Source organism: Furipterus horrens, unplaced genomic scaffold (genome assembly GCF_987537825.1).
Source record: "Furipterus horrens unplaced genomic scaffold, mFurHor1.1.pri manual_scaffold_6, whole genome shotgun sequence".
NCBI classification, from domain to species: Eukaryota; Metazoa; Chordata; class Mammalia; order Chiroptera; family Furipteridae; genus Furipterus; species Furipterus horrens.
The window spans coordinates 36548866-36570000 of record NW_028327176.1 but is presented as its reverse complement, the minus strand read 5'-3'; the positions used below and the strand labels follow the sequence as shown (position 1 = coordinate 36570000).

At 42.2% G+C, this 21135-nt stretch overlaps 1 protein-coding gene across 3 annotated transcripts in view; it reads right to left on the bottom strand.

The window, feature by feature from the left end:
- Nucleotides 1–21135, bottom strand: part of SPTBN1 (spectrin beta, non-erythrocytic 1) — a 184173-nt gene that overhangs the window by 82385 nt on the left and 80653 nt on the right. Inside the window, exon 1 of one of the 3 annotated variants that reach the window (XM_090281295.1) lies at nt 20235–20729. The exons of the other annotated variants lie outside the window; for them this stretch is intronic. Coding sequence (XP_090137421.1) covers nt 20235–20343 — 109 coding nt within the window. The 5' untranslated portion in view covers nt 20344–20729. Of the gene's footprint in view, nt 1–20234; nt 20730–21135 lie in introns of those variants that run through there. 3 annotated transcript variants of the gene reach the window in all.

Sequence of the window (21135 nt, the reverse complement as noted above, 5' to 3'; positions counted from 1 at the left end):
AGCAACCCTCACTGGGTGCTCAGTTACCTACTCGTAAATGTGAAAGATGGGGAGTTAGGTATTTTTAGAAATGTTTGGTTTGTGGTATTACCGGTATATGGTTTACCCATATAATGGCCACACAATGGCTATTAGCTAGCTCCACAGAGGCAATCTCAAGAAATGGTAGCGCATAATATGATACTGTAGCATCTCTCGTTGGGTGACACGCTTACACCTGTGGGGGTGGAAACTGTTACATTTCATTCTGACTCGTGCTTGTCATACATAGCTCCTTCTCCATTTTAAGTATGTTGCATTTCAAAGAATAGATAAGAGATCACTTGAACTATATAAATCCATAACCTAAGCTTTATTCTCAAGAGATCAAAATGGGAGCTTCCAACATATGCAGTCATATGAGAGGGTTTTTTCTAAATTACCCTTAAAAATTTTTGGAGGGATGGAAATAAGACATACAGCAGTGACACAGCACCTTCAGTCTAGCAATGTCAGGCCTTCTTAAAAAAGATATTCACATTCTTCTAGAGAGGGAGGTCAAAGAAGAGAACAAAGCCAGTGTTCACCAACCCAGCAATCCTATGATGAGTCTTATGATTCCAGACTCTCCCAGCAACAGAACAATCATCACACACATTAAAAAAAAAAGAAAAAAGGATCATCAGGAGACACTTACCAAGGCCAAATCAAACCATTTCTGGAACAAGGTAGGTATAAACAATAAACATAAATTACTTGCTTCTTTTATACAATGGATCATAAACAAAACAAAGTCAGTGGTTTTAGGGTTTACCAAGTAAGGTGCCCCTCTTAAAAACTATTTTTATATCTGCTATGGAGAAACTCAAAAGGTGCAACAAAATGCACAGAGCAGCTGGAAGTCTTCAGTTATTATGCTTGGCAGCAAGCGGCAGTGGAAGCAGAAATAGGGATTATCTACTTTATTCACACATGGACATCATAGAACAAATGGCAACTTGGCCTAGACACACCAACAAACACTCCGGCAGCTGAAAATGTTTAAAGTCAAGAAAAATCAGCAAAATCTAAGAATCTGAACTGAAAACGTGGGCTTTGGCCCAACTCCATGTTCCTAGGTAATGAATGCCATTGCCACTGATACTGCTCCAAGGTTACCTTCTGTGTAGGCTCTGTCTCAAGACCAGCCATCATACTTTTAACTACAAAATTATACTTCCATACTATTATTACCCTTCATTCCAGGTTCTCAAAGTCCCGTTACAAACAGTTCTGTTTACTGGTAAAACACTAAGCAGGACTGAAAAACACCACTACCAAAACCAAAATGTCTAAACAACAAAAAACCCTTTTCTGCTAGAATAGAAATGATGTAGCACTTAAAAAAAGAGTCTGCCCTGTCAGCGGAGTCCTCTCTTATTCTGTCAGCATCGCCAAAGCAATCCAGCACCAAAGGAACAGTCCTCCCAGCTTAGGCAAGGCTTGATTTTCACACTGCACTTACCAAGCCACCCTTCAGCACCATCTCCAATTAAGAGTGAAAGTCTCAGCAAATCCTTTACAGTTGGAATAGGATCAGGAATTTTCACTTCTCAGCAACTGCTCTCACCAAATCCAGGTTTCCAGGTCCTGGAAATGCTAAATCTCAGCTTTACAAAAGCATGGGCCTCAATCATCATGCAGGGAAGTGCTCTTGAGAAGCAGCACAGCAAAGTGGTTAAGGACCCAGAATCCGGGAAGTAGACTGCTGGGTTGGCATCCAGATACTACCACTTAGTAGCTAAGTGTCCTTGGGCAAAGCAGCCTTTGTACCTCAGTCTCCTGACCTCCAAAATGGAGATAATTCTTATACGGATGCTGTGAGGAGCATAGGAATCAATACATGCAATGTATCAATACTTACAACCGTACTTGCAAGTATCAAGAAGCTTACCATTACCCACCACTCCTGGGACCTACTTTTCCTTCTCTCTGCAGGAGGCTAGAGCTTTGCTTTTGCTTTCCCTCTCCTCAGTGGCCTGTTCCCGGACAAGATATTCTGTGAGCCCAGAGTACACAAAAGCTACAATTGTTTTGAAGCAGTGGGTCTACTCAACAGAACCCTGGAGAAGCATTTGGTAAAATGAAAGTTAACACTGGTTACTGGTGCTACTTCTATGCATTTATTTGCAGGGGCCTTCAAATCTCCATCAGATGATGACCTAACAACCCTTCCTAACCAGTGAGATAAATGAGGTTCAAGTCACTTGTGCAAGGTCATTTCACCAACATCAGCTGCTAAGCATTTAATTCCCTGTACCTGTGCCAATATGAGCTGAATACTGGCTAACAAAAAGGAGGCAAACATCTTGACTAATAATAACAAGCATTAATAATTGAAATGGATGGAAAAATCTACATCATATCCTGGGCAGATCATTCCCTCTGGTCATATCCCATCCCCACCCCCAAGCACCCACCACCTCAGTACCTAATCCTAGTCAGAGTTGCAACTCAAATGTCAGCTCCAAAAAGCCTCTCTCACAGTTTCATCCCACAACAAAGAGATGTTATTTTTGCATGTCTTAAAACACCTGCCATTTTCTACCTAGTATTCTCTTGTAGTGTAATCTGAGGCTCTGGCTGTCTCGTTCACACCTGTGTTTCTCATGTGCTTTAGCATTGTAACATGTTCACCACAACCCTCACGTGCTTGTTGGCTGGATTTGATGGCTCCTTCAGTAACCTCAGAGTTATAAATGTGTCCTAAAAACTTGACCATTCTGCCTTCATCAACAGCACTTATTCTTGGTTATTTCGGAGGCACACACAGGCTACTCTATTCCAACAGCCAGTCTGCAACGTTGCATCAAGTAGATAAGCCACTGACTTCCAGGTTTTGCAAGCTCATTTTTGAGGACAAGTTCTGGATAACACTTCCATCACTAAAGTAAAGAACCTGAAGCAACAGCTAGAGCCAGCAGCTCTTTTGTTGGGCCCGGGCACACCTGCCATCAATGTTCTAGCTTTCAGTCATTAACTGAGCAAGGCAGCAGCAGAAAGGGACCGACGTCATCACCCACATTCCCTCTAACTCTGCTGCCATAACCTAAGCTGAACTGGGCTCTGGAAGCTGCTCTATGCACCCATCGAAACAAGTTTCTTTTGTGCTACAGGTTAATTCCTATCTCGCCCAGGAGAAAGGAAGAAAGACAAGGTTTTCACGACTGCCTAAGCAGAGGCATGTTGGGACCCAGCTTCCCTAAAGTGTAAACACATTTCCCCTCAGCTCTTGGTTCTGAGGTTTGTGGACAGATTCAGATGAGTCCTTGAATACCAGATTCAGATGAGTCCTTGAATACCTTGAAGCTAGCCCATCACACAGGCTGGACACCACTGAGTCACCATCTTTCCATCACAAGAGACCTCTGACTACAGTAGGTATTTCATCTCTAACAAAATCCAGAGCCTTTACAATACTAGCAGTGGGTCTACCTATGTGCTTGCCTATAGCTATGTTCCAAGGGATCCTGACACACTAAGGCTCAATATCACCTGAATTTATACTCCCTGGCTCAATAATCCCACCGATATCCTAACTGCATTTACCAAACGAACACTGTATCCACATGTGGGTGGATGTCAGCGCTGTCCTTCAAGACAGGCACACGCATTACCCACCCTCGCAATGTTATGCTGCTTGCATTACCAATGATAAGCAAATCAGTAGGCTGTGTTGTTTTTAATGGGAGGATTTACTCATCAGTGCCAACAGATTTATCAGCAAGTGATGTATGAGAAAACTCATAGGTAAGCATTCCATTTTAAAGCTGTATATTCAATTTGTTGCTAGGTTAAGTGTGACACTTTGTTTAAACACCTATGAATTTGGCTGGATCCCTAATATGATTAAATACATGTTTTAAGCAAAATTTAAAATGCAATTTAAATCAATTCAGTCTACCCATGTGCTGATAGGCATGTACACCATGCCTTGCTATTTGTCCCTACCTACATAGAAAAAGCACACACTTTAAATTCAAAGAAATGTTGAAAACGGCCCCTTCTTGCTGCAAAATTTCATTTTGTCACTTGCTGGGTAAGCCACTTCATTTCACCATTTCTCCATCCACAGAACAGGTATGACATCCTCTACCTCATGGGGCTAGTGAAAGGGTAAACAGCATGCATGTGAAAGCACCTGGTTCATGCCTGCCTCATGCCAGAAAGCACACAAAAACATTGGTTTAAAGCCATGATCAGTGCAGGAGAAAGCTTATGTTTCAACTTCTATATCATAGGAGTCAGTGGACTCGTGAACGAGGTGGCAGAGGGCATGCCCTGGATTCCAAGCCACACTGCACTGATCAGGGCCTTGCAGCACCAAGGGCTACCACATGCTGACACCAGCATGCCCCATCCTGAACACAGGGCAGGCGCCAAGTGACTCCAGCACTGCAGCGCGTAGGCAACTAACGAGCTTTTCTGACTCTGGGGGAGAAGTGCTGACCTCCACACACAGGAGGGAGGACACCACATGATAAATCCTAAACCCAGAGGGACAATGCTTTCTGAGGAGCTAGGGCTGAGGAAGCTGCTTCAAAGCAGACTCAAGAAACTGCGTAGGCTGTTACCAGACAAGGTCCAACTGCTCCCTCCCCACCCAGTCACACCTAGATCCTCCCAGAAAGATAACTATCTCTGGCTAGGTAGTGTGGAGCACGGCTCAGCCAACTAGCTGTACATATGACAACACTGAGCAAGTTACTTCATCCTCCAAGCTTTGGTTTCCTCATCTGTAAACAGAGATAACATCTGTGCCCATCTCTAGCATTCTTCTGAGCATGCAATGAGGTAATGCACAGAATAAATGGCATAGAGCTGGGTATGTAAGCATTCAATAAATGTTGGCCATTATTGTTGAAAAAGTCTGTTTCCTTCATAATTGGACACCAAACCAAATGAGTGGGCCTGAGAACAAGACAGCCTCACCATTTGTTTCCCCCCCCACAAAAAGTTCTTAAGATTTGATTATAAATTTGTATTTTTCATAGGAAATTCAAATTATTGTAACTGATTCGCATAGCAACCTCTGAGGCGTTAGGGAGGGCAGGTGTTCTCCATTCTGCAGGTGTATAAAGAACCATCCCCTTTCCTTATTATATTCACCCATTCAAAAACTGTATGTTTTCCTGTCTTTTGACTTGTTTGTGAGCTTCCTAGGGTAGGGAGAGGAATTCTATCCCAAAGCCTGGAAAAGAGGTGCTCCTTAAGGCAGAATACTCATCAGGGTTGAGTAACACAAATAATTATTCTAACAATCAAGCCTCCTACTCCAATAGCAGTTTAGTTTGTTGGTTCCTGATGCAGTCTGGAACCTTAGCAAATAAACTGCACTGTGAATTCCCACTAGGGGAGAGGGAACAAATCAACTGCTGAATCAGTGAGCTGTGCCTCACTTTCTTCTTCCAAAAAACATTGAGCAGCAGAGCTGCTCCTTATCAAACAAAGAGGGAGCAAGGATCCATGACATAATTTATGTCCATAGACAACTATGAGCTCATAGGAAAGTGAGGTAAGGAAGGTGGAAGGTCACTTCAGAATCACTGGCTGACAACAATGACTGAGCTGAGGATCTGGGTCCGCCCAGAACACTGGTGGCAAACACTCACAAAGGCAGCAGCTCCAGGGCCCCAGCACAGCAGGTCCCTGCTCTGGTGCCCCTCCCTCAGCTCCAGCCCTCTCCCTTCCCCAACAGCCATCTGAATTTACTACCCTGATAAAGATTACAGTATGTGGTTCTGTAGCCAAGAACGCCTCACCAAGTTTGGCTGTTGTCAAGCCCACTGCTGAATAAGTATGACTTTTAAAAATTGTTTCCTTGTGTTTCAAGTAAAAAATAACCTCCCATCTCAAAATTGCAATCATATATATTTGCAGAGGAAAACCAAAGATTTTTTAAAGGGTGGTGGGGATTGGGAGATACTGAGGGCTGGGAAGCAGTTCTTGGGCCAAAATTACCTTTTTTTTTTTTTTTTTTTTTTTTTTTAAGGTTTTATTTATTTATTTTTAGAGAGGGGAAGGGAAGGAGAAAGAGAGGGAGAGAAACATCAATATGTGGTTGCCTCTCATGCGCCCCCCACCTGGGGACCTGGCCCACAACCCAGGCATGTGCTTTGACTGGGAATCAACCAGCAACCCTCTGGTTTGCCGGCTGGTGCTCAATCCACTGAGCCACACCAGCCAGGGCCAATTACTTTTGTTGTGGACATTCCTTCAATTTATAAGGCCAAGTTTGTATCTTTAGATACCAAGATACATTAATCTCGTATCTAAATTTCTGAAGCCCTCCTTCTATTTGCTCAGAGTACTATTAACTGCTTGGCTCCTAGGAAAGCATTACTCATACTATACCACAGTGAGTGAAAGCATGTTTGCAGTTAGAAAAGTCACACTCATTTTATAGTCACACAATATAAAACTTTGAATGGCTATCACACCTAGAAGAATGGATTCCAGTTTCATGGGTTACACTTTTACCTCTTTTGCCATGTGACTACATCTAAATTAGCATAACCCTTAAACTTTCTCCTAGTGCAATACTCTTGCCCTATCCCATTCAAAAGATAAAGAAAAAATAAAAATAAAAAGAAGAGAAGAGACAACGTGATGCCTAATTAATTTCTAGGGAACTGTTTGTATTGCTTCAAGTACTTTAGTTTCTCTCCTCTCCCCACCAAAGTTAATTCCCAAGTGCCCTGCAGAGGACAGGGACTATATGAGGGAGATCTCTAGGGTCCTGTCAAAATTCCATTTTATCAAAAAAGTAGACAACCCAGATAAGCCATTCCTGAAGTTACAGTTCAGCCACATCATAGAGCCAAAATCATTACCATGTGATTCATTCTTTCATCAGCACATTACTATGTGGCTGACGAAGCCACCTCTTTTCTCAGGGGAGCAGAGGCAGAGAGAGGAGGAGCAATGATCTCACCTTAAAACCACTACATATGTATTAGTGCCTTTATTATTTTACTCATTCATTCATTCATTTATAAAACATTTATGTGCCAAGCACTAGGAAGGAGTACAGGGATGAACAAACACAGACATTACCCTCTGTACATAGTAATAGGTCTGGGACTTGGGAGATTCCCCGGACATGAAATGTCCAGCGCTAACACTGGGGAAGTCTCTGGCGAACCAGGATTATTAGCTGATCACCCAATTAAAACAATATTCCAACTTAAGCTTCACAACCACCCCAAGGGCTATTTATTCGTCCAAGTATTTTTAAAATTCTTCCCAGTTTTAACAGATGAAGAAAATGGGACTCAGCGACGTCACTAGGAGAGCTAGATTTTGAATGCTGGCTTATGTGAACTCCAGAGCCCATGGGCTTTCCACCACCCCTAGTGTTTCTGAAATGAAAGGTAAAATGTCTTAACGCTGGTTAAAATGTCTTAACAGCCTCGATGGCCCTCGACAGCCCTCCTCCCCACACCTTGGCCGCAGTCTTCAGAGCACTTTCCTCCTCGGCACCCCTGGTCACCCCACCCACTTTCCACCACAGACTATGCAGCTGGGATTGCATCTGCTTGACAGTTGTTCACAGATAATGCATAATCTCTCTCTACCACTGCAAGGCTGATTTACTTGTTAATTTTTACAGCAAGTCATTTAAATCTCTGTAGGAATAAACATTTACTTCAAAAGAAAATCAGGGCACCGTTTTCAAGCACCAGAAACCCACTTTGCACTAAACTTGCATCCGCCTCTCAGGTACTATATATATTCAAGCTAGCAATCTACAGAAACTCGTTGGCATTTAACAGTTCAAACGGATAAAGCTGCCTTTCAGACTCCTTATACTTACCCTTTAAAGAAGATTCTTAAAATTTTTTAAACAAACAAACAAAACCAGGTGGCCTTTTGCTAAGGCCACATTCCAAGAGATAACCACTATTTGCATGTCAATGTCACCAAAACAATGCCTTTGGTTTGTATAAGGATTCCAGACAAAACACACACACTCCCACTTCTGCAACTAGTCAGTGCTTAAACTGACAGCTGTCACTCCAAAATTCCATCAATATTGTACTCTCTGTGGGGGGGCTTGGGAGGGGGGTGATAAATTCACCCAAATAATGACAGAGCCGATGTAATTTCCTTGCCACCAGAGAAGAACAGAGCCTCCAGACTTTCTATGTTTTCCTTTCATTCTTCATGAATAAAGTGTGCCTCAGTGATCCTCAAATTAACTTTCCACTTACATCATTTCGGCATTAAAAAGGGACTTCAAGGCCAGATCTTTCACAAGGCCTTTGTGAAACCAGACATAGGCCTGCCTGTGTCTCCATGCTGCTGTCATTACTGGATTTGCTACTTAAAGGTCCTGTGCCTCTGGAAAACAAGGTTGGGAGAGAGAGAGAAAAGCTCAGAAATACCTTTCAAAAGTAACCATAGTAGTTGCATTCTACAATTTACGGAGGGTGGTTAATGATAGTTTGGCTACAGTTCTCTCTGACAAAGTGCTTTGGCTTCAGCAGTAACTATTTCAGACGCTTTTTATGAAGTTGGAAGAGGCACCACCATTGTGACCTTAACCTACATTAAAAGTCACAGACCCAAGTGACTGCTATCAACCTTATGTACTTTGTAAAAGGGAACATAAAAAACGGTGTTTCAGTTGGGTGCATTTTCAGGCAAACTAAACACTCTTCTAACATGCTAAAGGAAACCACACCCAGAACAGGTTTCAGGGGTGGGCGTGAGGCTGAGACACTCAACTCAAGTTCAAACGATTTGCCCCTCCTGGGCCCAGCTTTGCCATTTTACCAGGACCCGTACTAGTAATGGCTGTCACTGATTACTGAGGGCACACTAGGTCTCAGATACTGTGCCAAACAAGTTTCCATAGAGAATCTCACTTATTCTTAAAACAATCTTACCACATAGTATTTGTATTACCCATATCCCATAGATGAGTAAACAAGTTCAGATTAGTAAATAAATGGCCCTAATTTGGAAAGCAATTTGGTGATATTTGGCACAGGCATAGAAATATCCACATACAAAAAGTTTATAATGTTAAGTAAAACAGAAACGGGATGGCAAGACAAAACTTAATCTACATGATGATTATAATAGTGTTAAATTGTATATGCACAGAGAAAAGAACCATGGAAGTTAAAATATGCCAGGATCACAGGATATTACATAAACGATTAAATTTTTATTCTTTTGAAGGCGTCATAGTACAGTTGTGAAATAACACATATACAAGAAGAATCTGAATAATATAAAGGGCAGTTAAAAATTTGTTTGCCCAGTAATGACCTTCAACCCTTCTTTTGAAAGAACATCACCTGAGTCATTACCTGTGCCCCTTTCATCAGGAAGGTTCTGGGGTGGTGCCAGTCAAGAACAGAAGTCATTTATCCCCATCCCCTTTTCTTTCTTCTTCTAAGGGGCAAAAACATCCAGCCAACGAGTTTCAGCAGGAGCTTTTTCTCCCCTACCTAATCAATACCCCACCATTGTAAAGCTTCACCTGCAGATTCACAGGAAATGAGCACTCACATTAAATGACAGATGTTTAATGTATTTCAAATCTACCTTTAACACCAAAATCTGAAGGCACTGCTAGGTAAATCTGATATATGTGGAACTGGATTATAGTCTAACCAACTGTAAGGACAGAAACATTCATTTAACATAGCACTGTTTCACTAGGGAAAGAGAAGGGTACAGTAGTACCTCGCTATATCGCGGTTCACTTATCACAGCCTCACAGTATTGCGGGGTTTTAAAAAATATTATATTTAATTATTTATCATGGATTTTTCACTATATTGCGGGATTTTATGGTACTGTATACGTATGTTGTTAAAGTTACGTAGGTTTAAGAGTGTAGAATAAATGTAAGGTTCCTACTTCGCAGGGGGTCTGGAATGTACTACCCGTGATAAGTGAGGGAATACTGTATTTTTTATTTAAAAAAAAGTTTGTAAGTATACAAAAAATTGAAGTCGTAAAGCAGGTATGAATTTCACTGTGGTAAAATTCTGAAGGAATTTAGAGAAAACTGGCCCAGAGTACTTTTGTAATTCTCCATTAATACCAAATGGGTAAATGAAAAGAAACTTTTTTTTAACCTCACAAATTTCTAGAACTGCAGGATTAGCAAGTAGAAAAACCCCAGCCAAATTCTACAAAAACTTACAAAGCTAGGAATTAACCAACCATGCTTTAAAGCCCTGTAATCTCCTAGGGCAGTACTAAACTTTCCTTAATTAACTACTATACATTTGGAGACAAGATTATTTTTATAGTTAAAATGATCCAGTTTACTTAAAAAAGAAAAACCCACAAAACTCCTATTTTTAATGCAGGCTCCATATAACACATATAAACTTAAAACCTCAAAAAGGTCATAACCTATCTGGAACTATTTCCTCTCTGCCTCTATGTGCACATAGAGGCAGAGAGGAGGCAAATAGGAATCACTTTTTCTTAACCCTGAATGTGGATACAATCCACATGGGGAGCCTGTTAAAATGAGGTTCTGACTCAGTAGGTCTGGGGTGGACCCAAGAGTCTGCATTTCTAACAAAATGCCAGATCATCTATAGACGACACTGCGTAACAAAGTTCTTGAAGTATAATACTTCGCAGTTCAAAATTTGAGGAGCCTGTGTTCTAAGTTTCTTAACCCACCAAGGTAACAGCCTCTAAAACAATCATACTCAGGAGTCAAGACCATCCTTTCTTTAAAAAAAAAAAAAAAAACAAGAAAAAAAAAAAACGTCAAAACAAGGCAGTCTCCTATTTAAAATCCTTCAGTAGCTTCCCACTGCCTTACTTCCAAAGTCCTTAACCTGATTTAGAGGACCATGTATCCTCTGGCCTCTGTCAATTATCCTTCTAGAACCACCTCTGACCAGCCCTTGGTTGCTCTGCATTCTGGACTCTGGCCACCCTGAACCTGCTCAAATTCCCCCACCTGGGTCCCTCACCTTTTGGTTCACTACCCTGGGTCCTCACCTGGAACAAGTTTATTTCTCCATTTGCTTCTACTGATTGGTCAGCTCAGCCGGCATCTCCAGCAGAGCTGAAACACACTTCCTAATCAGAGGACAGCTGCTCATCAAAAAGCAGGTAATCAATAAGTAGTTGTTAATAAAACAAATAGAATAACCAAAAATGCAAGCCCTCGCTTTAAAAACAAATTATTTATTTATTTTTAGAGAGAGGAGAAGGGAGGAAGGGAGAGAAACATATTGTGTGCCTCTCTTGCACCTCCCCCCAAAATGGGGTCCTGGCCCACAACCTAGGCATGTGCCCTGACTAGGAATTGAACTGGTGACCCTCTGGTTCACAGGCTGGTGCTCAATCTGCTAATCCACACCAGCCAGGGCAGCCCTCTCTTTTTAAAGTCAGTTTTATATTATTTCTTAGAATTGCTGCTCTGAAGTAACCTAGATTAGCGACCAACTACTGAGCATTTACGTAAATGACAAGCCCTCTGCACCTATGAAATGGTTTAACAAAGGCCGAATTTATAATTAAGCTACTCTAGCCAAGAATACTGAAATCAGAAAAATGCTTACAATGTCCCTACCATTTATTTCCTGCATTATCAGTGCTCCATAGCTGGGGCTTAAGAGTTGATATGAACTTGTCAGGAAAGGAGAAAAGGTACCCAGTTCTAAAAATGGCTAAGCTCCACTTGGCTTATTCTGATACTTACTTGCACAAGTGTCATTCCAGCATGAACAAATGTATGGCCGCAAAACTATGGTTAATTGTAAACCTGAAGTTCTGTCACGATTCCAATCATTTTCCAAGAGAGGAAAACAAACCCTGAAGCCCATTAACTAATGTACAATACTGGAGGAGTTCTTAGGAGTTTGCCTGTATGTACAAGTTTTCTTTAAAAGAAAATGATTATGGAAACAATAACCATAATTTATATGTTTAATAGTAGATGGATGTTTTCAAGGAAACTTCATAGAGATTATGGCATTTGCTGTTCAACACAACCCTGGAAGGTAAATCTGATATATTCAGAGAAGGAATGCAGCCTAGATCTTCAGATATCTAAGACCAAGCCACTGCCAGATGCCAAGTTGTTGGGATTTCTGTTTTTAAGGTCAAATCCAATAGACTTTTTAAAATCAAGAATCTAAATGGACTAAACTAGATGCCTTACTAAACTGTCCTCCAAATCCACACATACCATTATCTTTATTTTATTCTAAACTTACATCTCTTTCTACATTGGTCTTCACACCAACTGAGTGAGGAAACTGGGGCAAACAATTGACCCCATTTTGCAAATGAGGCGGCTGAGGCCTACAGATGTTAAAGGACTTCTCTGATTTAACAAGATGGAGCCCATTCCTGACTAGTAAAATGCCTTTTCCACTATTACACAATTTTGTTCTAAAACATACTTTGTTACAAGACTTCATTCTTCAGTAAAAAATCAGACATATGCTCCTATTTGGAAGCAATGACATGCAATCTGTTCCTCCCCACCTTTCTCCCACCAACCCGCACCCGACCAATTACAAAGATTATACAAAAGGTCCAATTAGGGAGCGATTCTCACTTTAGTACACACCAGATTCACTAGGCAGACTAGTTAAAATTATTACTGGGCCCCACCCCAGTTTCTGTTTCAGCAGATCAGAAGCACGGCCTGAGAATTTCTATTTCTAGCAAATTCCCAGGTTGTGCTGATGGTGCCAGTCTAAGGGCCTCATTTGGAGAACCACTGCAATAAAGCAGCCCATAATACTAACTGCATTTATTTGCTCTTTAAGACTTAGTGACTGCTATGTGTAAGACAGGTTATGTCAGACTTTTGTCTTTATTCTCCCAGACTTTCTGAAATGTAAGGAAAACAGGCAAATACTCTATTACCAAAACCCATTTGTGAATATCGCAGAATGACCAAGTGCTTAAACCTTAAAGGAAGGGAATCCAAGCAGGGATTCTGACCTCCCCTCTGGAACTACAGTGGTACCTAGGTACTCGTCATTAATTTGTACTGGAATTCAGTACTGAACACGATGAGTGATGAAGCATTCTCTCTTGCAGGGTGGTGTCAGGACTCAGACAAGTTCTAGCAAGTGTGACAAGTCCTGAAACACTTTTTTTCTTATCAAAATGCAATGAGTATAGGGCTTGATGAGTTTTGGAAGCCAATGAGTACCAAGATATGACTGTACTGGGAATGACGTGACATCCAAACTAACGCTCAGAAGGATGAAATAACTCCCTATGAAAGAAACCAGGAGAGCTGCCTCAAAGGTGGGAAAGGCAGGGCAGGTTTAGGAAAGCATGAGTACTGTAGAGGACAGTAACAGCAGATAGAGATAGGAAAGTTGGGTAGAGTCAAATCTCAAAAGTTTTGGGAGGGAGGAGAGCTCTTATTGGGGTCTGGTTTAGGGATGCTGTGCCTGCAGCTGCACTGGGGGGCCTTTGAAAACCATGGAAAGACTAAAACAGAGGAAGAGCAGTGGACCTGTGAACAGACCCCTTCACAGGCCCAAGATGTGGGAAGAGATTATCGGGAACACAGTCATCCAGAAAGCTTCCTCAGCAGTCAGGACATTCAGAGTCCCATTATTTCACTACCCTAAGAAAAGTGGTAGCTTACCCTAAATCAAAGACATACACATTCATATGTTTATGGCAGCATTATTTACAATAGCCAAGATATGGAAACAACCTAAGTGTTCATCAACAGATGAATGAATAAGGAAGAAGTGGTACATATATACAATGGAATATGATTCTGCCGTAAAAAAAATAGAAATCTTGCAATCTGCAACAACACGGATGGACCTAGAGGAAATCATGCTAAGTAAAATAAGACAAATGCCAGATAATTTCACTTACATATGGAATCTAAAAAACAAACACACAAGCAGAACAGAAACAGGCTCACAGACACAGAGAACAGGCTGATGGTTGCTGGGGGTAGGGGGGTTGGGAGAGTGGGTGAATAAAGGAAGGGATTTAGAAGTACAAATTGGTTGTTAGAGAATAGTCACAGGGATATTAAGCACAGCATAAGTAATATAGTCAGTAATATGTAATAACTATGTATGGTGTCAGATGGGTAATAGATTGGGGTGGTAAATTAAGTTATATAAATGTCTAATCACGGGATTGTACACCTCAAACTAATATGTTATGTCAATTGTAATTTTTTTTTTTAAGTGGTAGATTTTCCCCAGTTATCTATCACCCTCACCTTCTTAGCTGGTCTCCAAGAGCTCCCCATCCCCCCTTTAAAATCTTCACCTGAGGACAGTTTTTTTCATTGCTTTTAGAGAGTAAAGGAGGGAGAGAGAGAAAAAAAAAAGCAAAGATGTGAGAGAAAAACTGACTGGTTGCCTCCTGTACGCTCCCAGACCTTGCAACCTTTTGGTTATGGATGACGCTCCATCCAACCAACTAACCAACCAACCACACCGACCAGGCCCCGAGAGTCCTTTTAATGGTCATCCCAGTCTATCACTGAATAGAAACTAATAAAATCGGTGTACCTTTGCCTTCAGCATTCCTAGCCCACCAAAAACCACATGTCCAGAAATCTGAGCAGTTTTGAGCTCATTAATTTTCCAGGCCATCAGAATAAATTCATGATACCTGAGTAACGGGTATCTTGGTTCTTACCTAACTCACACTCTGTTGTCCTGTAAGAGGAACATCAAATATGGAGTCAGAAAACCTGGATTCTGGAGAAAGCTTTATACTGGTTGATCATAGTCCAATGATCTGTTTCCTTATAAAAAGAAAATATCTTCCCAACAGGACTATTATTAATGCTAAGGAAATGCGCATTTATTTAGAACCTACTAAGTACTAGATCCCATACTGGATACTTTAAATAATCTCATTTAGTTAACTTAGCAAGATGATACATGTTCAAGTTAAGTGCTACATACAATAATAATTGTAACAGCATTCAAAAAGGATTCTAATTCACAAATCTATTAGGAACTTCTAAATTTTGAGCTGAAATTCTGGTAAACTGGTGAAAGAAGTTGTTTTTTGTTTGTTTGTTTTTAAATGACGACTTTATCCTTATCCCACAAGGTTATCTGGGCATAGAAGACTACAGTACCATAGCACTAGAGGGAACCAAACCAAAAAACCAATCTTTTATGCTTTCATTAAACCTGAAAAATAATCTTACAAATCTTGCCCGCCCCTAAACAGAAATAGAAATATCATTTGTCACCAACTCTGTTCACTGTCACAATGGGGAATATTAGAAGGCTATTACTTTATATATTGGGCCCTGGCTGGTTTAGCTCAGTGGATTGAGCGTCGGCCTGCGAGCTAAGTGTCGCTGGTTCGATCTTCCAGTCAGGGTACATCAGAGAAGGAAAACTCTGACTCCAAAAAACCTCCGCTGCCTTGCGGCATACCTCTTCAGGGGAAAGGCTAAGGGAGTAAACCCCGACAGAAAATCCGGAGCCGGAGTCCCTAAGGCGGTTTGACGTTGTAGTCAACACCGGCAACTCCTGCGGCGCACCTGAAGCCAAGCTGTATTGACTCCGTCTTTCCCTTGGACCCTTCAGCTGCGAAGAGAGGGGGGGTCTGCTGCATGGGCAACAGCAGACCCTCCATATTACCCTGCCCAGGCTCTGTAGCTTCAGCGTCATCACAAGATGTCGATTCAACACGGGAGGAGACAGATACCATGTCACTCCTGAGTCGAACTGCACAGCCATTCTCAGCGGTGCAGATAGACTCTTAAGAAGCTACACCATCGTCTCTCGAGACGGACGGCTGCCGACGACGACGACGATTACTTTATATTTAAGAACTTAAAACTTTCTTCATGACAAGCAGGTGTAAACCTACATTTAAGACATTAAGCAAGACAAACATCTAAGTACCATAACTGAAAAGTTCTTAAAAACTGAGGAATGCATTGTCTTCATGATCTACAGGAATAAAACCAACAAATATTTCCCTAAGGGTTAAGAAACTAAAACAAAACAAGAACAAAAAAACAAACAAACAAAAAAGAAGAAATCCTATAAGCCAACTCTGAGATGGCACGTAATAAACCAGAGAGTACTAGTGCATCCCCATGGTCTAAAACTCTGTAGTACCCCTCTATGTCCCAATGAAGACCGAGGACTCCATAACTCCTTCTGGACAGTGGTATAAATTCATTGAGTCAGGACAGCTAAGAGGAAAAAAGCACCTTCTCCAGTAATACCAGGTGGTACATGTCAGGGTCAGGCTGCAAAGAAGGCACAGAAACTTCATTCTGAAGCTTTTCTATTAGATCCTGTCTTCATTACAACTCTACTGCCAGAAATCTGGGGTACAGGTAGGCAGAAATGGGCATTTCACAATGTCACCTTTTTAATTTTTTTTTGAAAAATGAAATATTAATATTAGTATTTATAAGTCTGGGCCCTGACTGGTGTGGCTCAGTTGGTTGGGCACAGTCTTGCAAAGTGAAAGGTGGCAGGTTCAATTCCCCAGTCAAAGGGTCCAGACAAATGAATACAAGAGGCAACCAATCATTCCTTCTTCCTCACAACAATGTTTCTTCCCGCACCCCTCTCTCTAAAAATAAATGAAATCTAAAAGAAAGAAGTATGAGGAGAAAGTTACAGAAAACAATGTGTAGTTTGAGACCATCAATGCCTACGACCCTGGACAAGTTATTTGAAGATTCTTTCTATCTTCTCATCTTTAAAACCCCATAGGTATGTTATGAGGACTAGATTAGGGTACCATGTACAGCCCTGGCTGCTGTGGCTCAGTAGATTGAGTGCCGGCCTGCAAACCCTAAGATCGCTGGTTCGATTCCTGGTCAGGACACATGCCTGGGTTGTGGACCGGGTCCTGGTTAGAGGTGCGCGAGAGGCAACAGACTGTTTCTCTCACATTGTTGTTTCTCTCACTCTCTCCCTCCCTTCCCCTCTTCCTAAAAATAAATAAAATCTTTAAAAAGATAAAAAATAAAGAAAAAGATACCATGCACGGCCTTGGACGAGTGGCTCAGTTGGTTGAAGTATCCCCCTGTACACCAAAAGGTTTCAGGTTTGATACCCAATCAGTGCACATACCTACATTGCAGACATGTACAGGAGGCAACTGATCAATGTTTCACTCTCACAATGATGTTTCTCTATCTCTCTTCCCATCTTTTCTCTCTCTCTCTCTCTAAAAATCAATAAACCTATCCTTCAAGCCTGCCTACCTGGAAGATTTCATCAGGAATGTAAGAGTTGAAATAGAAAGTAGAGGTGGGACTGTTTGGGGAAGGGTCCGGGTGTGGAATTTAATTTACACAATCAGCACAAGTTCTAGTTTCTGAGTAGAAGAAAAGCAGGAATATTTTCCTCTAAGGAGTTAAACTGGCTGATATGAAAATGGAGAAAAGATATTATGAACTCTCTGTGACTACATTTTTCTAAATACATGAGGTTGGGTTTTGTTGTGTCTCAGTATTCGTCTCTCATTTAAAAAAGAAAAACAAAACAACTAATCCAATTTTATAAGATACATGAACAGAGAGGAAGGTGGTAATTTTGCAGGTGAAAATTTTGACTGAAAGAGAGAATGAGCGATAACATTGGGTGTGTCTGTGAAGTGTGCATTAAGTGTTGGGTGCTTGTGGTTAGGGTTAGAAGCCATCAGAGGTAGAAGGTTCTCTCTCTTCTCTTATGCCAGAAGCATTACTTGTGTGACGGACACCATTCTACATCTCAGTCCTTTAAATCACTGAGGTTTTGCTCTTAATCATTTTTACTTACCCATAGATCTCTAGAAATTATTTTATCTAAATAGACTAGACTCCTTTTAATATCATCTTTTCCCTAGCTAGAACAAATCTCATCCTATGGCCCCGTCTGAACATTTTAAGATCCAGTGTGAAAATATTTGAAGCCAGCAAAAATACAGAAATATTTCCCACGAAATCACAGCACTCTCAGACACAGATGCTAAATAAAATAAGCTCATGTAAGAGGCATTTTAAAAAATTAATACAGATTCAGAGAAGCAGCTAGCCAACGTTGGGTTTCAAGTGCTAGGACAGATTATTCCTAGAAGAGTTAAAAAAAAAAAAAAAAAGCAGCTTTGTAGGCATATACAAAATTAAATCAGCAGACAGACTCTATATGCTATCAAAGATGTTGATGACTGGAACTATGAATACTAAACAAAATACCAAACTAGGGGTGGGAAGTAGAGATGGGAAAAGGTCTTATTAAAAATCCTCCTAAAATCCTTAAAATGCAATCAGTTCCATTTGTTAGTAAGGATGATCCTAAATGTTTGTAATTCTCCTGGGATCCACCACACTTGAAAGTTAATCCACCCTTTCTCAGTTCCTCAACATGGATGGGTGGTTTTCTGTTATAGAAATACCAACACTAAACTTGTGCAACTCCTAAACCACAATACTATTTAGAAATAAGAAAGTTATCTGGAACTAAATTAGGGGACAAAGGTCACACACACAAAAAGTCACCACACAGAAAGGTGAAGCACACGCCTTTAGAAGGGATTGCCTTGAAAAACAGTTGCTAGGTAAAAACCTGAGTAGCACATGGCGATTTTTAATTTAAATTTCACTTTGTCCAGAGAGGGACAGTTTAAGCCATTTCCTGTGTGCAAGCTCCACCCTTTTCAGTGAGCAGTTTTACAACCATCCTCAAACCTTTCAGAATAACAGCCTATTGTTACGGATGGGCTGGGGTAGACTCCTCCCACACTTTCTTATCTTTTCTCCTTGGTTTTCCATTTCTTCTGAGACTGCAGTGATAGGTTTTCTAATGGAGGAGCCCCGTGTGTGCTTTCTTCTCGCAGTGTGACACAATGAAGTGGGGAGCCTGGGCCAGCCAGAAGGTGCATTCTGAATTCTCAGAACCTGAAACTGTGTGTGTGATGGGGGGAGGGGGGGGGGCTCTTGCATAGACCCAGAAGCTACTGAGCAAACCCCCTTTCCTCTATTTAACACTTGCAACTTCTCCCCACCAGCCCTGACCCACTGAGTTTTCCAAAAGAGCAAATTCTACCTACACAACTATTCCCTGGAGGGAACGGAGCTTCCTCTCAGCTAACTGCTCATGGAATGCAGTACAGCCTAGCAAATGTTTAAAATCACGTCCTGTTCTGTCTCTTGTTTTCCAGAAAAGTGTCATTACTGTCAACTATTTCACAAGACAAATAAACCTATGAATGAAATATATCCTCCCCTCCTTTCCAATGAAAACATTCTAGGACTGAGCTGCTTCCTTCCTTCCTCCTCCTCACAGGAACCACATTTGTAGCACCGAAAAGAGTTAAAATAAGAAACATACAGTCCGCGAAGGTTACTTTTTCACAGCACTAGAGCCATTCCTGGCCTATTACTTGATTCCAGGGGCTTTGAATGGGAAGGAGTTCTGTTTTCAGTTATGAATCTTTTTCATGTGTAAGTTCTGAGACACTGCTGGCCAGGCCTGCTGGCTGGGCAGGGACAGCCAAAGGCCGCAGGGGCCAAGTCCGCCACAGGCTTTAGGCCCATCACCCCACACACTGCTCTTCATAAAAATATGTGCGGTAAAATATTGGAGTCATTCAATTATTTGAGCCTAATATAGACTCCAGGAAACCTGTAATTAATCCAACTAATCCAACCCATAGCACTGAAATGACAATAACTGGTTTTCATTATAAATTACATAGCCCACTAAATTGATGGGAAGGCTCTCCCCCAACACAATACATCAAAAGAGTTAAAATTAAGCTTCGGAATCAAAACTGTAATTTACTCAGGCTTAGGAACAAAAAGACCACTCCCTCCTCCCCTCTGCTATTGTTCTACAGGACTGGGTGTAGAGCAATGCACTTTACACCTTTAGGCTTCCCGGAGATAAGAGACTGGGGGCTGGGAGACAGAGGCAACTGGGAATCAAATACTGGCTTATTATCATTGATAACTGAGATGCAAAGAGAGCTAAAAGGACAGAAAATGTATGTACAGTGGGCAGCAGATACCTGACAACCAAAAGAGCCAAAGGGATACAAGAGAGCCAGGCAGATTCCAAATGGTGGCTTTTCTGGGGTACAGCAAGAAACTGCCTCTTTAAGTACTGAATGGGGTGCTCGCAGCCAACCAGAAGTTTTGGGGCCAGGCCGTGCAGCCGGCCGCCGTCTTGATTAGGGTCACGTACCATATGGCACAAATACAGCCTCAGAACCCCTGGGAGGCCCAGTCTTTGGGAAGGAGGGCTCACCTTGTAGCTGCTTGAATCTCCCTTCCAGCTGGTTGTAGTTGTAAGGCACCTGCCCCGTGTACGCCGGCGACAGCGGCCCAGAGATGCTAGACGTCCTCTGCAATTCCATTATGCCTGGAGTAACGCCCTGGCGGGCTGCACGGTGAAAATCCCGCTCCAGCCCCCTCCTACCCCCATCCAACACGCAGCAGCTTCCGCACGGCTTGGCTCCCGGCCGCTGAGAGAAGGGCTGGACCTTAGGCAAGCCCCATTCCGGTCTGAAAGTCCAGCAGGGTGATCAGATAGGAAGCTGACTGCAGGAGAGTTCACCTTAGCCCAGGAATTACCACTCAGGCACCTATTTCCTTGTTGCTTTCCTTCCTTTTGCGGCCCTTGGTTAAGAAGCTTGGAATAAATTACCCAGGAAGAGCGGGAAGAATGAGGGAGGAAGGCGCAAGTCCTACTTAAAATTTTTTTAAAAATATGGCCAATCTTAAGCTTGGTCGGGTCGCCGAGCCGAACCCGGGAGCTCGCGGAAGCAGTGCACACACCTCCTCCTGGCTGCCCGCGGCGGCCGCCGGTTTGTAATTTAATCAGGAGCCACTCGCAGTGAGCTGGGTGGTGATGTCACCTGATTAGCATAACAGCATTGTGGAGCAAACGCAGGCTGTACCAAGAGGAGGGGCCGGGGGAGGCCGCTGGCCTCCGCCCCCCACCCACCAGCCATCCCTCCGCCCGCCTGGGGCTAGGGACCCTGGGGCCTGGCCCAGGACCGCGCCCAGCGCAGTGGTACCTTCCTAAAACAAAGCTGCTGAAATTACAATCTTTTGTAGGGAGCTTCACGTAACGGAAAAGTCTCAGATTACTATCACTTGAAAAGGAGGCGGCCAGGAGGGTAAGGAGCCCCGCAGGTCACCAGCCC